The following is a 14,328-nucleotide window of genomic DNA, read 5'->3' as shown; positions in this document are numbered from 1 at the left end:
ACTTAATAAAATTAAAAAAAAACTTTAAAAAAGTGTCTGTGGTTGTGTGTGTGTGCATCTGTGTGTGAACAAATCTAGAATATACATTCAAAGTCACTTAAGTCAGATCTACAGGGACTGAAGAAAATCCTTTGACTTGCGTGGATTTCGACTTTCACAACAGAATTAACATATGATTATTTCCATCAAAGGGTAGAGTTCTCTTCCACTTGGTCAATATTTGGACTTGTGCAAGGTTGATTTAGGCAAGGCTGATTGTATTTTGGTCTATGGGACAGAGTGTATATCCTCAGGGGTCCATGATCTTAATCCTCCCATTCATCACAGTCAATGCCTATTTAATATGAATGACTGTCATATATCTTAAAAGAAATCCCATGGACACAATCAGACAGCCATGAAACTGCAACAGAAAAAAATCCATAAATCTTCTTTCCTCTTGTGGGTATAGACACATAACCCGAGTCATTGGTGCATAATGCACCACAATCTCCCTGGCTCATCTTCACTTTTCACAAGTGTTGCAACTTCTACAGGTCATGTCTCCACATGGCAGTCTGCGATAGACGTCCTTCTCATCGGCATTCAGGTCGATGAGATTTTGCATTCAAGCAGGCTTCACCGGGAGGGTCAAAGTGAGAGTCTGCAGATTGTGCAAAGAAAAATTAAAGCAAAGATGGTTGTGTGTGCAAGTTAAAGGCATGATTTACCATTTGCAGATGAAACAAATACCCAGCATTACTGCTTCAAATTAGTTCTAAAATGTGTGTTAGGGATAGAAACAACCAATGTAAGAACTTGAATCAGTGTAATCGATGTCAAGTATAGTTAGATATACAAAATGTGAAAAAAAGTTATGATAAAAATGTTTCCAGACTAAACCATGTACAGTTACGGTTTAATTAGAAAAATAGTGATATCTCCTTATATTTTAGGCTTTATTGCAAAAATTTCATATGGTAGGATGTTTTGTGATACAACTGATTTACACATATGCATCAAATGTGATACAACTGATTTACACATATGCATCAAAGGTGATATCTTTATCATTTTTTAAATTACTGCTCCAAAGGTAAACAGGACCTTTAACTTGTACTGACTGGAAATCAGCAAGGAATCAAAGTTGTGCGACTTTTCATTTTCATCGGTACTTATGTGTTATGGGGATGATTGTTCCAATCCTTGTGGGATTCATTTAAGAGTACATAATATATCTATTGTTGTGTGAAACTTATTTGCTTCAGAATGGTCTCATATTCAAGTAATGTGCAGTTTAATATTTCCACGTTAGCATGCCTGTACAGTGACAGGGCGATTAAACTGCACATCACTTGAATATGAGACCATTCTGAAGCAAATAATTTTCACACAACAATAGATACATGTATATAATGTACTCTTAAATGAATCCCACAAGGATTGGAACAATCATCCCCTAGCATTCCCACAGATTCCCACTGATCAGTTACTAGCCATCCCCTTTAAGCATAATGTGATTCACCCGTAGAGAGGACTTCAATGCCATGTGAAGTGCACAGAAACCATCTTATGTGCAAGCATAGTCATATCAAGGTCACTGACCCCATCATCACATTGAGTGTTGATAATCTGCTATTTCTTTAATCACAAGGTCATGGAGGTACTTTTGAGGCAATTTGAGGGCCTACAAAAGTGAAGAAATACAAAGGAGGATCGGTTTCGAAAGATAAAGTTCGCTAATCAAGTGAAACTCCTGAAGAAAATCATAAACCAAACAATACAATTTATCATGAAAATTTGTTTCTTTATAAAATAAAATTACAATTTCTTTCTCCAAGAAATGTATTCATGTGACTACAGATCCATCTGTTCTTCAGTTCGAGTTTTAAAATAGCACTGCTCACTTGTGGAGAAATTAAATCCTAGATAACAGAACTTGCTTTCATAGCACAACTCTGTGTTATCACAGTTTTATGAGAATGCTCTATCATCCCTACTCCTAGATCACAATCTTGAAAAAGAAATCCACTTTTGCTTTCTAAATGATGCTCACAACAAATCTGCCATCATTATACTCTGAGCAAAAAAACCCCCAAAAAACAACAACAACAACAAAAGAAACAAAAATCAACATAACCCCCATAATGAACAAACAAATAAACAACTGAAGTGGTTCATACAAACCTGAGTGTCCCGATTAAACTGGGAGCCACTGGTATCTTGGTCTACATCAAAGGGAAGGAAGATGTCTAGGTAATAGGCACGGGGGTGAGCATGAAGCAGGATGCGATCTTCTCCCAGGTCAAGGGTCAATGTCTTGGCTGTTTTCTGTAACGCAATATTTAAATCAACCCTGTCAAACCTTGTATTCCTCAAATACAAAACCCACTTACTGCAGTAACTAACAGTATTTGTGCATGAATGTGGTAGTGTCACTCATAAAGCTATGAGCTTATCCTTATGCCCCTGCACATCCTATGGTACAATTGTTTTATTAAATTCGTAACTGATTTTCTAGTTTTCGTGATTTCGCTGGTGTTTACAAGATAATCTCAAAATTGTTATCCAGTGCAACCAGGGAAATATTTTAGGCAATCACAGACAGTTGATGGGAATTGAGAGGAACTTTTCATGAGATTGCTTCAGCTTTTCATGTTTGTTGCTTCAATATTGAAGTATTGCATTAATGAACCCCCCCAACAAAACCTAACACTCCCCCCCCCCCCACACACACATACAAACAAAAGGATACCAACAACCTACAAAAGAATCCTCACTATCAAAGAAAATGGTGACATATGCATAATATGACATAACGCATTTACAATAAATAGTTGCACCCTCAATAAAACTTTGCCAGTTTAATAACTTACAGATGAAAGCAAAAGGCAACAAGCATTCAGAGAAAATAACAGGAATTGAATCAGAATATGTTCTTTCTTCAATGCAAATGCCAAAGACCATCTGTCAAAAATGCAAATGGAAGCTTCAAATCACCCACACACACACAAACACATATGAATGCAAATATACACAAATGTGCAAACAAATAGGTGAAAATTGGTTTGAGGAAGTCTTACTATAACCCCATTGAAGACAAGTCGCGAGTATACTTGGGCAGGTGTCTATGGGAAATGCGTGTTATAGCAAAATCAGCCCATCCTCGGCAAAGGCTAAAGAAAACAGAATGTCTAAATCTATACATTTTTCCTCTAATCATTGTACTGATATATCTAATATCACTGCAAGAAAGGATGAACCTTTTACACAATCAACATACCTACCCTCTACACATCAGAGGTTTCTTTTTCTCAGCTATGTATGCCCTCCCCCCCCCCCCCCCCATATTCTCCTGTTTCCACAAAGCATCAACTTACCACCCCAGGAAGTTCAATGTCTACCACGAGAAATTCAGGATGACCATCAATAGGCTCCCTCATCATGGTGTACTTGGGTTCAGGGGCTTTCGCACCTTCAGCATCACTCTCTGTTCCTGGTGAACTCTGAACTTCTGATGACAGCTTTGGAGAGAATTTTTTTGGTAAATATTGTCAACTGAGAGCCAGAAGGGCGCTTTCGTGTTCTACGGTTGAGCATAAATAAAAACGAACCAATAAATTTTGAATGAATAAAAAGTCTAGAATAATCAAAAGTGGGTAGATTTACAAGCATTGTTCCAAATACCGGGTAAAATAATGCCTTTGCAGTTTTTACTGAAAACGACAATGATTTAAAATTGACACCATAATGTAGAGGAAATCAAGCTCTACAATGTGATATCAATAACTCAACACCCTCCCCCCCCCAAATAAAAAGGAAAGAAAAAAGCGTGATTACGCCCTTATGGTTGGCTCTCAGGCGACAATATGTAACCACAGATAAATCACCAAAGAATTAGCTTTTAGCAACAGCAATATAAACTTTGGAAGAAAGAATACCTGAATATTCAGAAGGAGTGATGACACAGAGTCAAATGCATTTCTGGTGGTGAGGACAAACAAAATGAAAAGTACTATCTTGTATTGCTCTACACGAATATTTGTCACTATATTCCTATATCACATATATATGCTTGTTCATAACAAATGTCACAGGTTCTCACCAACCAGCTATAAAAACTTAACATTTAAAAAAAACAACAGGGAAGTCATCATCTATATGGCACAGGATTTGATTTTTCCTGGCTACCCTCTCCCCCATCCTCCTTCCTAAAGATTTTGTCCAAACCACCACATATTATTCAAGTTTTCTTTGAGATCTCATAATCTCTAAATATAGTAATACACTCTAAGATCTTCCAAGATGATAAAACAGCATGGAACTTACCTCTGTGATGAGTGGCTTCTTGGCAGCCACTTGCTGCCCTCTTGAATCTGCTGGCGGTGTCGAGTCTTCGCTCTCCTCCGGATGCTCCATCTCCAGAATACGAGGCTTGGACTTTGCCCGCAGGTTGTGCTGGTGTAGGGTGCCAAGGCATTTCCTTTTCTTCAGTTGGGACCAGTCTGGGGGAAAAAGAAAATTCATCAATAAATATCAATATATAAGGGATATAAGATCATATTAAGGGCATACTTTACATTTTTGAAAAACTTCAACTGCAATGTGATTCCTGTGGATAGTTATCACGCAGATTTACTAGTACTGTTCCTCATCTTGTTTATGTGGAATTATCAATGTCTTTGTTGCTTATACCTCGCCCCCTCCATGCATGTAATGTGTGCAAGTAGTGCACTGGGTTGGAATCCCCAAACTGTGTTCTGTTCTTAATCTCATTGCAAAACCAAAGCAAATATGCAAAATAAAGACATATTTACCAGTTAAGTCTTTGTGTGCTAACAAAATATTGTTGAAGTATGTGTTTCTGAAATTAGTCCACTTTGTAAATACTAAAAAAGGTGTGCCATAGATAATGTGTAAAACTGTATCAACAGGAACATTTCTCAATAATGACATCTTGTTGCAACAGTGTTTGTACATATTTGTATTATTAATATTTTCCGCCATCAGAGTCAGTAAAAGAAGAAAGCTCGCAAAGCTTAGAGGCTAACTATTTAGAGATGGGGAAATGATGTCAAAGATGCAATTACTGAGTTTGAACCCGACCAAAAAACAAGTAATTTTATTGTAGATTACATTGCTTTAAACAGCTGCATTCACATAGAATTCAAAAGAGTTGAGAGTATTGCAAATGTCTGGGTCAAGAAATCAAACTCTTGTTCATACTATGGCAACTTGGACAAACTCTGATGATTCAGAAGGTGTGGAATATAGTTACATTAACCATTCATGCATAAAGACTAGGTGTGTCCCTTCGTACTCACTTCTGCTGAGGAGAATGTTGTACTTCTGCTCCAGTGCTTCGAATGCCACAGACATCAGGAACCCCTTGAACAGATTGTTCTTTTCCACCTTGTCGAAAAACTCCTTATTGATCATGATGTCATATGCTGTACAGCCATTACCAGCTGAAAAGAGAAAACACAGTGGTTTACTGAATGTGGAAGTTGCTGGACTACCACCACACAACTCCACTAGTAGTTGTGTCAATAACGTTTCTAGACAATTCACAACATTATCATCAAACAGCTATAGCAGACAATCTACTTTCCTGATGCCCACATTTCACTTCTTTTTATCTTTCACACATTAATAACAGTTGTTCCATGCTACATTGGGTTAGATTTTACATCTATTAGGTGTATTAAATTGAATATCCATAATTTCCCATCTGTTTGAAATGAAATCAGTGTGTACTCATTTCACCCTTTCTACAACATAATGTGGAAGGAAAATATGCATCCACATTTGATGACATACTTGTTTCTGTGTGTGTGTGTGTGTGTATGTGTGTGTGTTTGAGAGCAAATTGACTCAACAGTAATCTGTAATGATATACACATGTACTTATACTAGATGACACTAATTTCCGCATGTTTTCATATTTTTATTTTTATGAGGGCAAATCAATTCAACATGATTCTGCATAATAATAACCATATTACTGATTGCAGTCTGTGGATGAGTCAGTAGATATGATATTCATATATTCCTTGCAATTGTTTGTACAAAGCAGTGTTTTTCGTAGCTAAGCATCAATTTGCGACATCCTAACAATACAGCCTGTCTTTCATATTCAGCTGATTGACTCACAGTTATCAATTTCAGCATGAGCTTCCCCAATGCTCATTGGAACCCTGTAGTCAGTTATTTCCGGCGATTCAAGGAGCTCCAACAACTCTGCATCATTGATGTCCTTTGGTGCTGGCATCTGATATCAATCCAGTGACAAATAGGTAAAAACTGATGTTAAAAAGTTTGACAAGTCTATTATGGAGAAAAACATGATGGCATGCGGACTGACAAAAACAAAACAATTACATAGTATTACAAGATATGGGTGAAAGCAAGAGATTATTAAGCAAAGGGGTGAGGTTGAGGTGTGAGTTTTCTTCAATTTGTCCACCTCTACAAAGATATGGGAGCCTGCAAATCAAAAGCCGACACTTTTTTTAAAGGATAAAAGAACAAAATGTTATCCAGGATTATCCTGGACGGGTAGTTTACAGTCTTCAAAGGAAAACTACATAGCTTCAAAACCACTGGTGATACTCACAGGCCTGACTTATCATGAATAATCCCAATTGAATCGACATGAGAAATGGGCTCAGCTTGAATGTCACTAGTAGCCTTACAGTAGTCCTACAAAACATGTCAAAAGACTTATCTTTTCCCTGCTAGAAACAAACAGGCTATATTATGAGACACAAAGATATATTACCCAACACTGAAACAGAGCAGGACTACCAAAAGCCCAGCTAAAGGCCAAGCTGTTGAGGGATACATGTATGTGCCCTTCTTCCAGGCACTGAGTACACCCTTGCTGATTTAGCATGAATGCACATACAGGCCTGCACACACAAATAACACACAGATGCACACACAGACACACACACAAGAAAAAATACCAACCTCTGATGTGTGGCAAAGGTTTATGAAGATTTTGCCTCCTGTGTTGTCCTTAGTCTTGATACACACACCAGGTTCTGGGGTCACCACATTGCTGGCCAATGGGTTGGGCTCAGGCTGACCATCTCCAAATAACCCACCGGCATTCTCTGTAGCCTGGAACAGAAAAATAACAAATAAAAAAAAATAAAAACATGAACACACAAACACAAACATAAAATTATACCACAAAGGTATGCCCCCAAATGAGACTGGAATGTAAGGCCAAGGGCAAACAAATGCACACATCTGATCTGTATACTTAGCTGGGGGGAAAAAAAATGTCAAGAGATACCATACCATTTTATACTGGTATATGATTTTGAAAACATAAGATTTGAACATGTTGTAGTTTGCACTCTTGACAGTTGTACCTACATTGTAGGTCAGTGTTGTTACTTTTTGGGCCAGTTTTTTCTTCAAGTTCAAGATTTTGAAGACCTGATGTGATAAACATCTACACACTTAAAATTTTGCACTGTACTCTACTGGTTTGGTATGCTTTCACATGGCATACTCCAACTCTATTCCAGGCCTTCATAAGGTAAATTTAAAGAAGTCAGAAGAAGAAGAAGAAGAAGAAGAAGGGGAAAAAAAAAACGTATGCAATTAATACTGAATAATAGTAAATGAAACAAGCCTAGTAGATTCTATCACTTTTATTCCTGTCTTTAAAAAGTGTTGCTACATGTAAAGTTAGATGTAGGGTTTTAAGGACATTTGTTCAGATAAACTGTGTTGGAGGGCTGGAGCTGTTGGATTGATGATTTACATTACATTCATCTTGTAATAGAAACACAGCTGGTTGTCCATTATTGATGCAGTTTGAGAACAACAGCATGGCACTAGTGGCTGTGCACTTTCATGTCCAAGCAGATATCACACATTCAACGAGGCTAGAAAATTAAACAGTAAACTGCATCAAACTTGCACAAAATATTTTGCAACATGTAGACCCTATTAAATCATTCATATAATCATTGAATAACAGGAGGTATTTCACTGGGTTTTATTAACTGGTAAATAAGTCAGTGCACATTTATTTACCCATTCTTGCAACTGACCTCTGCTATTGTGTGTCACTGTAAAGCAAGATATCATATATTCGCGGCATGAAATCTGACTTCGGGAACTGGAGCCAAAAGCCTTTTTTGTGAATTAAATTTTCGCGAATTACCACTAACAACATTCAATGCATGCTTTAATGTTTATAGTGTAGACAAGATATAACTTTTGCATACATTTCAATTTTACAAATCTTGGCTCTCGCAACATTAAATTGCACGTGAACATTCAAATCGTATTCATCATCATCACACATCATCTCTAACGTTTATACAGGAGTGAGTGTATTATAACTTATATAAGCAATGATGCCACATCCCGTCATCACAGCTATCCACAGATTCACATGAAGTTTGGTTTGATTTTTACTAGACTCTAGAGCAAGTTAGAAAGAAATTGTCTAGATTAGGCCAGCTCAGAGGGAGGGTTGTGTCATGATCTGAAATGCAGCAGCTGTGCACTGAAGACACCCGAGTATTAAACCCCAGCCGGGCGGCGCCGGGCCCGGGCAGCCGCGCCCGGGCACTGCCTGCAGCCACGAGCTTCACCCGAGTTTAGTTCTGGCCAGTGCGGCACGGCATGCGGTTACCGAGTAGATCTAGTAGAAGTTCTAAATTCCGAATTCCCAAACTACACTACCTATTACCACCGCGGGACGCTTGGCAAATTTACCTGAAGCAATAGATGTTTGTAAAGACTTTCCTCGTCCAGTTCAAGGAGAGATTTGTCAAGCGCGTCCTTCGATACGCTGCCATCAGTGTGAGCTGCCATCTTGACCACTATCTAACTCTCAGCAACAGATGGCGCCGTTTCAAACAGTGTTGGTCCACGTATCACCAGCTTTGTGCCGTACCATAATATGCAGTGGTCCATGAAGTGCTAGGCATCGATGAAGCGAAAATGCTCAAATCCCTGATTGCCCGCTTTAATATCCATCTATCCATCCAATCTAAACTTAGTTCAAGGAAAGAAACACAAACACAACACATTATTTTGTGATTAACAAGTTTTATTTTTATTTTTTTTTGCCAATTATGTGACACTGCAACAGTTGTCTCACATTGTCAAGACGTATACTGTAGTTTCTATAGACCTGTTAGGAGAAATGTGTCACCCAGTCCCCATATAGGGACATCATTTTTTAGCATTTTTAAAGTCTTGTGATAGAATATTATCTTCAGCCTGAAACATAATCATTTCACTTTTCTCGCACAATAAAAGAAAGTTTGACTTGTCTCTCTCAGAAGGCAAATTGTTTCACGATATAAGAATTGACAAACATAATTTATGCCCGTTTTATGTATTTTGTTTGTTTGATGGAAATAAAGTATTGGATTGAACCGAATTAAAAAAAAATATTGAACAGTAACCTGCAGCTATCGGTTGTTCAACAATAAAATCCTTTGATGCAAGATGCACAATGGTCTCATGAGTATCCCCAAATGTAAAGGCTAAAAAAGAAAACGTGTCAGTTGTGTCGACGTATATGCTCACATGTAACTTATTATAATATGAGCATTAAAGAGCAAGTCCATCTTCATCTTACATGTGGATTGAGTGAAGGCAGCGGTATTAATAGAACACATCAGTGAAAGCTGGGGGTTAATCGGATAGGAGAATAATCTGTTGAAAAAAATCATGCATTTTTAAAGTATCAGTACGGAGTCACTGCTGGATGAGAAGACTACTATATGTGACGCACGATATGAGGAAAACATCATCATGAGAATTCACTTTTTGTGTACAGTAGTGAACATTTCCTCGACTTGTCACTGACCTATGTTAAGGGTAATATTATTCCCCCTACCTTCTGAAAGAGGAAAGTCAAGTGCATGCTCTTATATGTCTGATGCATGACAAGAAAATGAAAATATGTTGAATTTTCTTTGTATTTTATTTTATCGTTCGACACATGTGACATCACGAGTTGTACTATTAACCAGCACTAGCAGTGATTGAGCAGAAACTTCGAAAAATTCATAACTTTTGAAGGGATTGTCCGATTTTCCTCCTGGTAGTGATGTGCTCTTCTAATATTGCTGCATAAAAATCTATCCACATGTCTATGAATGTGAACTTGCCCTTTTAAAGTGCAAAGACAATCACTCCAAAGGCCTATTTAAGACGATGTTGATTCCTGTATAGATTAAGTCAAATAACCATGTAAGAATTACAGGACGGAAGTTTCACATTATAAGATATAGAATTTTTAGATACACAGAAATAATTATAGGAAGGTTAACCTCTCACATTTTCCCGAATTTTATGATAATTGAATTAACGAGGATGCAATATCGTCAGCTCAAACCTCTCTCTTTGGTTTGTGGACATATCATAATCAAATGTTTGGGCATGATTGAGCAACTTGACACAACCTTTTTTACTAGGGCCTGTTTCCCCTGAAAGTCCAAATATTAGAATTCGACCAAAAAAAAAACAACAACAACAACAACAAAAGACAAACTTCCGACGGCTATACCGGGCTTAAAAAAAAAAAAAAGTGGGGGGGGGGGGGGGAGCACTGTCGATGGGTAGTGCAATTAGCCAGGTGTGTTACTATATCAATGATATCATCCAGTTTTCTTAGGCATACGTTTGAATCACCCCCCCCCCAGTTAGACTATTGTAGGAACCCTAGCTACCATTAAAAAAAACAAAAACAAAAAACTGTACACAACCCGAATTGGTCTCCATTCTTGCAGTTACGGTTCTGTTCCGTATGGTCAAAAGGCCACCAGTCGTCACAAAAGGGCGGTGCCCCCTTCCTGAGTGGATAGCAGAAACTCTAACTCTTCCGTATTCGACGGGAGATCTCCCGCCGAAAAACCCATTTTTAATTTTGCAAAATCTCCCGTTCTCCCGCTAATGATTTAATTTCTCCCGCCCTGGCTCTGTGTCTCCTGTTGGAAAGGATTTCTTACTTCTTGCTATCGTATATGTTGAAAAAATAGGCCTTAGATAGCATCAGAGAGCATCTAGAACCCTGGGAATATCGTGCTTCGCACATATCAACTTGGAATCTCCCGTTTGCTATAGTTTCAGGCGGGAGAATCTCCAGATCAGAAGGTGCTTTGGGTTGGAGTCTCTGGGATAGTACATTGTTTTTATTACTTTCTCTTTTAGAAATAGAAAGAACGATTAAGTAGAACAGACTCTAATGATGGTTATCCATCCGTTCTTCAGAAGTGGCCTCACCCATCATATCGATCAAATAAACCAAAACCCAAAGAGAAATGTGGATTGAGTGAAAGCAGCAACATTACTAGGACACATCAGTGACAGTTTGAGGAAAGTCGGGCAATCGATGTGAACTACATGAAAGATATGAATTTTTAAAGTTGTGGTGTTACAGCCGCTGGATAAGGAGACTACTAGAGATTATGATGTATGTGTGGACAACAATGTAAAGAAAATATAAAGGGAATTCCACAAAAAGTCATTTTTCCATGAAAATTACACATTCCATCAATTTGATACTGACATTATGTTAAGGCTAGCAATTATTTCCCCTGCTTTCTGAAAGTAGTAAGTCAAGTCCTCTTTCATTATGCTAGAAAAGTGAATTTTTGTGGAATTCCTTTTATACAAATTTTCTTTATATTGTTGTCCACACATACATCATAATCTCCAGTAGTCTCCTCATCCAGCGGTTCCAATACCAAAACTTTAAAATTAATATTTTTCACATCGATTGTCCGATTTTCCTCAAACTGTCACTGTTGTGTTCTACTAATGTTGCTGCTTTCACTCAATCCACATTTCTCTTTGGGTTTTGGTTTCCTTTAACTAGACGCACACGGACGTTGGGATAAGTACTAGTACATACGTTAATATTTCATCCAAAGAGATTTCATCTAAACAAATAATAACAAAGAAAGAATACAAGCAGCCGACGGACTCTGCCCAGCCAGTTCGTCTCATAACAGCTGAGTGAGTGCAGTCGATGAGTCTAGTCCGCTCTGTGGATTTCAAGCGGGCTAGCTCTACATGTACACACTTGCATGTAACGTTAGTGTGTGTCTCCCTGCCCAGTCATTTAAAGCGTCTCGGCACCACGGTAATAGGGACGATATCCCGGATGTGCGAATATGGCCGAAAATTTTTAGCCAATCAGACAAATAGCGAGAAGTCATGTGATACGTTTTGTCCAATGAATGTCGTTGTTATGTACACAATCATGACATGGGCTGGGGAATGAATTAACGTTTCTTACGTGCTACATGTACTGTTATCGCGATTGCGAATATTTGAGAACGACTTGAGAGGCGTTTTCGGCGATTCTCAGCTATCAGTCGCAACTCATTGCTTGACAAGAATCGGAAGCAGTCAGAATAATAGTTGGATAAGCGATGTATGGGCACAAAGAGTAAGTATCATGCCATTTAGTGTTACGAATTATATTACTGATAATCACATTCGTCTATTGTCGCAGCGACTCAGTTTTCCCATTCATCGCGAAATCCTACCGGCCACAGCGGTTGTGTGGCACCCTACGCCAGGCGCGGCACCTTGCCTGAGAAAGGGCCATGCCCATGGCCATGGACCTCGACCACGTCTTCTTCACGAGTGCGAGTTCTATTAGACATGTATAAACTATAACTAACGTTAGTGTTTTTTTATGTAATGCAACAAGAAGCTTTGAGTTGTTGTTAAATGTGCGTACATGCAGATATCGCCGCCATGATAGTTCTAACAAAAAACACCACCCGCATAAACAAGGCTCGTGTTTATTGAATTCTGTGTCTGATCATGCACATCTTCTCTCACAACATTTGCTCCATTTCACTGATACTGTCACAGTTTCATGTTGAATCATAAAACTTAGACATCTAACGTTAGGCCTAACAACAGCATGTATTAAAGTGTTGTCCGTTTAAAAGTGTTAGACGTTGCCTAAATAACCCAAGCTATACAATAAAGGTAGAACTCCTGTCCACTAACCAGTTAGATTTACTACGACTTTATGAGTTAGTGTCTAGATATCTATAGCCTGCCGCACACATCACTAGACGTCGTGTCTATACTGTAGATACGACTCACAAGTTACAACCTAATATGACTGACACTAATGACAGTGACAGACTTTGAATCCAAAATAAATCACAATAGCCTGAGAATAAGCAAGCTTGTGTATTTCACTGCTTCAGATCCAAAATCTGTCAGTCGTATAGTCGTATAGTCCTGAGTCGTATTGTGCGGCGGGCTAACTGTTAGGCTTATGGCGCTCAAACAAACAGTTATGTCTGCTTATAATACTATGTAGATCTAAGTATGGACGGTTGGTAACTGCGACAGCCGCCACACGAAGTGTGACGGCATTGCCGTTTTTGCATCAAGATCGAGGAGTTGTAGAAAACGCAGAGACTCCAACTCTCCCGTTTTCGACGGGAGATCTCCCGCCGAAAGCCCATTTTGGCAAAATCTCCCATTCTCCCGCTTATGATTTAATTTCTCCCGCCCTGGCTCTGTGTCTCCCATTAGAAAGGATTTCTTACAATATTGCTATCGTATGTTGAAAAAATAAGCCTAAGATAGCACCAGAGAGCATGTAGAACCCTGGGAATTTCACGCTTCGCACACATCAACTTGGAATCTCCCTTTGCTAGGGGTTTCAGGCGGGAGAATCTAAAGATCAGAAGGTGGTTTGGGTTGGAGTCTCTGAAACGGTGCTGTTTCGGCGCTATATTTCTTAATTTTTCAACAAAAACTACTAGGAATACTTACATGGGTCGATTAAACCTAAATGATTCATTTCGGTGACTGATGCATTTCATTGCTTATGATGCAGAAAATACTGTCTTAAGTTATAAGGCAAATATCTTCAGTAGGCTCACCGATGCTCACTAAAACTCACAATCACTTGCACATGTATGCGCACAGCATGCATGCAGTGCAATGCATTGACAGCTGTATTGCTCGCTACATGAAGCATATTCATTTCACCTTATATGCACCGTGCGATGGTGCATGAGCTGCGTTCACGTAGAAGTATTCGGTGTTCGCTATTTGCTATTCGCTATTTGGGCACCGAGTACACCATCACCCGCACCATCAACTCACCATCCCACTCTCTCTCCACTACTGACTAGGGCAGGCGGCTTATTACTCCTAAAAAATGTGGAAAATTTTGCAGTTTTCTAGATAAATGAGTGAGAAGAACCAAGTCGAAAAGATAATGTATATTGCATTTTTTATTGTCACTGTGTTTATGATAGAAATTTAGCCGTGCTTTATTTGTGAAGTCGCCGTGAATGTGGCAATGGAGTTATTTGTGAT

General features: G+C 38.7%; 1 protein-coding gene across 1 annotated transcript; it reads right to left on the bottom strand.

Moving 5' to 3' along the window:
• Positions 1-317: 317 nt before the first annotated feature.
• On the bottom strand, positions 318-8,823 carry LOC139725359 (PIH1 domain-containing protein 1-like). Its single transcript, XM_071636444.1, has 8 exons — positions 8,725-8,823; positions 6,952-7,104; positions 6,133-6,250; positions 5,304-5,447; positions 4,309-4,484; positions 3,360-3,503; positions 2,167-2,310; positions 318-643 (listed from the first exon to the last, which is right to left on the bottom strand). The coding sequence occupies exons 1-8, from the start codon at positions 8,821-8,823 to the stop codon at positions 608-610; spliced, it is 1,014 nt and encodes a 337-aa protein (XP_071492545.1). The 3' UTR covers positions 318-607.
• Between the last annotated feature and the right edge of the window lie 5,505 nt (positions 8,824-14,328).

The sequence above is a fragment of the Diadema antillarum genome, unplaced genomic scaffold, assembly GCF_040938485.1.
Source record: "Diadema antillarum isolate AM-2024a unplaced genomic scaffold, OU_Dant_1.0 seq00000035_RagTag, whole genome shotgun sequence".
In the NCBI taxonomy this organism is placed as follows: Eukaryota; Metazoa; Echinodermata; class Echinoidea; order Diadematoida; family Diadematidae; genus Diadema; species Diadema antillarum.
Note: the sequence above shows the minus strand (reverse complement) of the source record. Positions and strands in the feature narration are given on the sequence as shown.

Coding starts and splice junctions, on each gene's coding strand:
- LOC139725359 (XM_071636444.1), bottom strand. CDS start 8,823: ATGGCAGCTCACACTGATGGCAGCGTATCGAAGGACGCGCTTGACAAA. Junction 7,105..8,724: donor ACAAACATCTATTGCTTCAG/GTAAATTTGCCA, acceptor TTTCTGTTCCAG/GCTACAGAGAATGCCGGTGG. Junction 5,448..6,132: donor TCATGCTGAAATTGATAACT/GTGAGTCAATCA, acceptor TTCTCTTTTCAG/CTGGTAATGGCTGTACAGCA.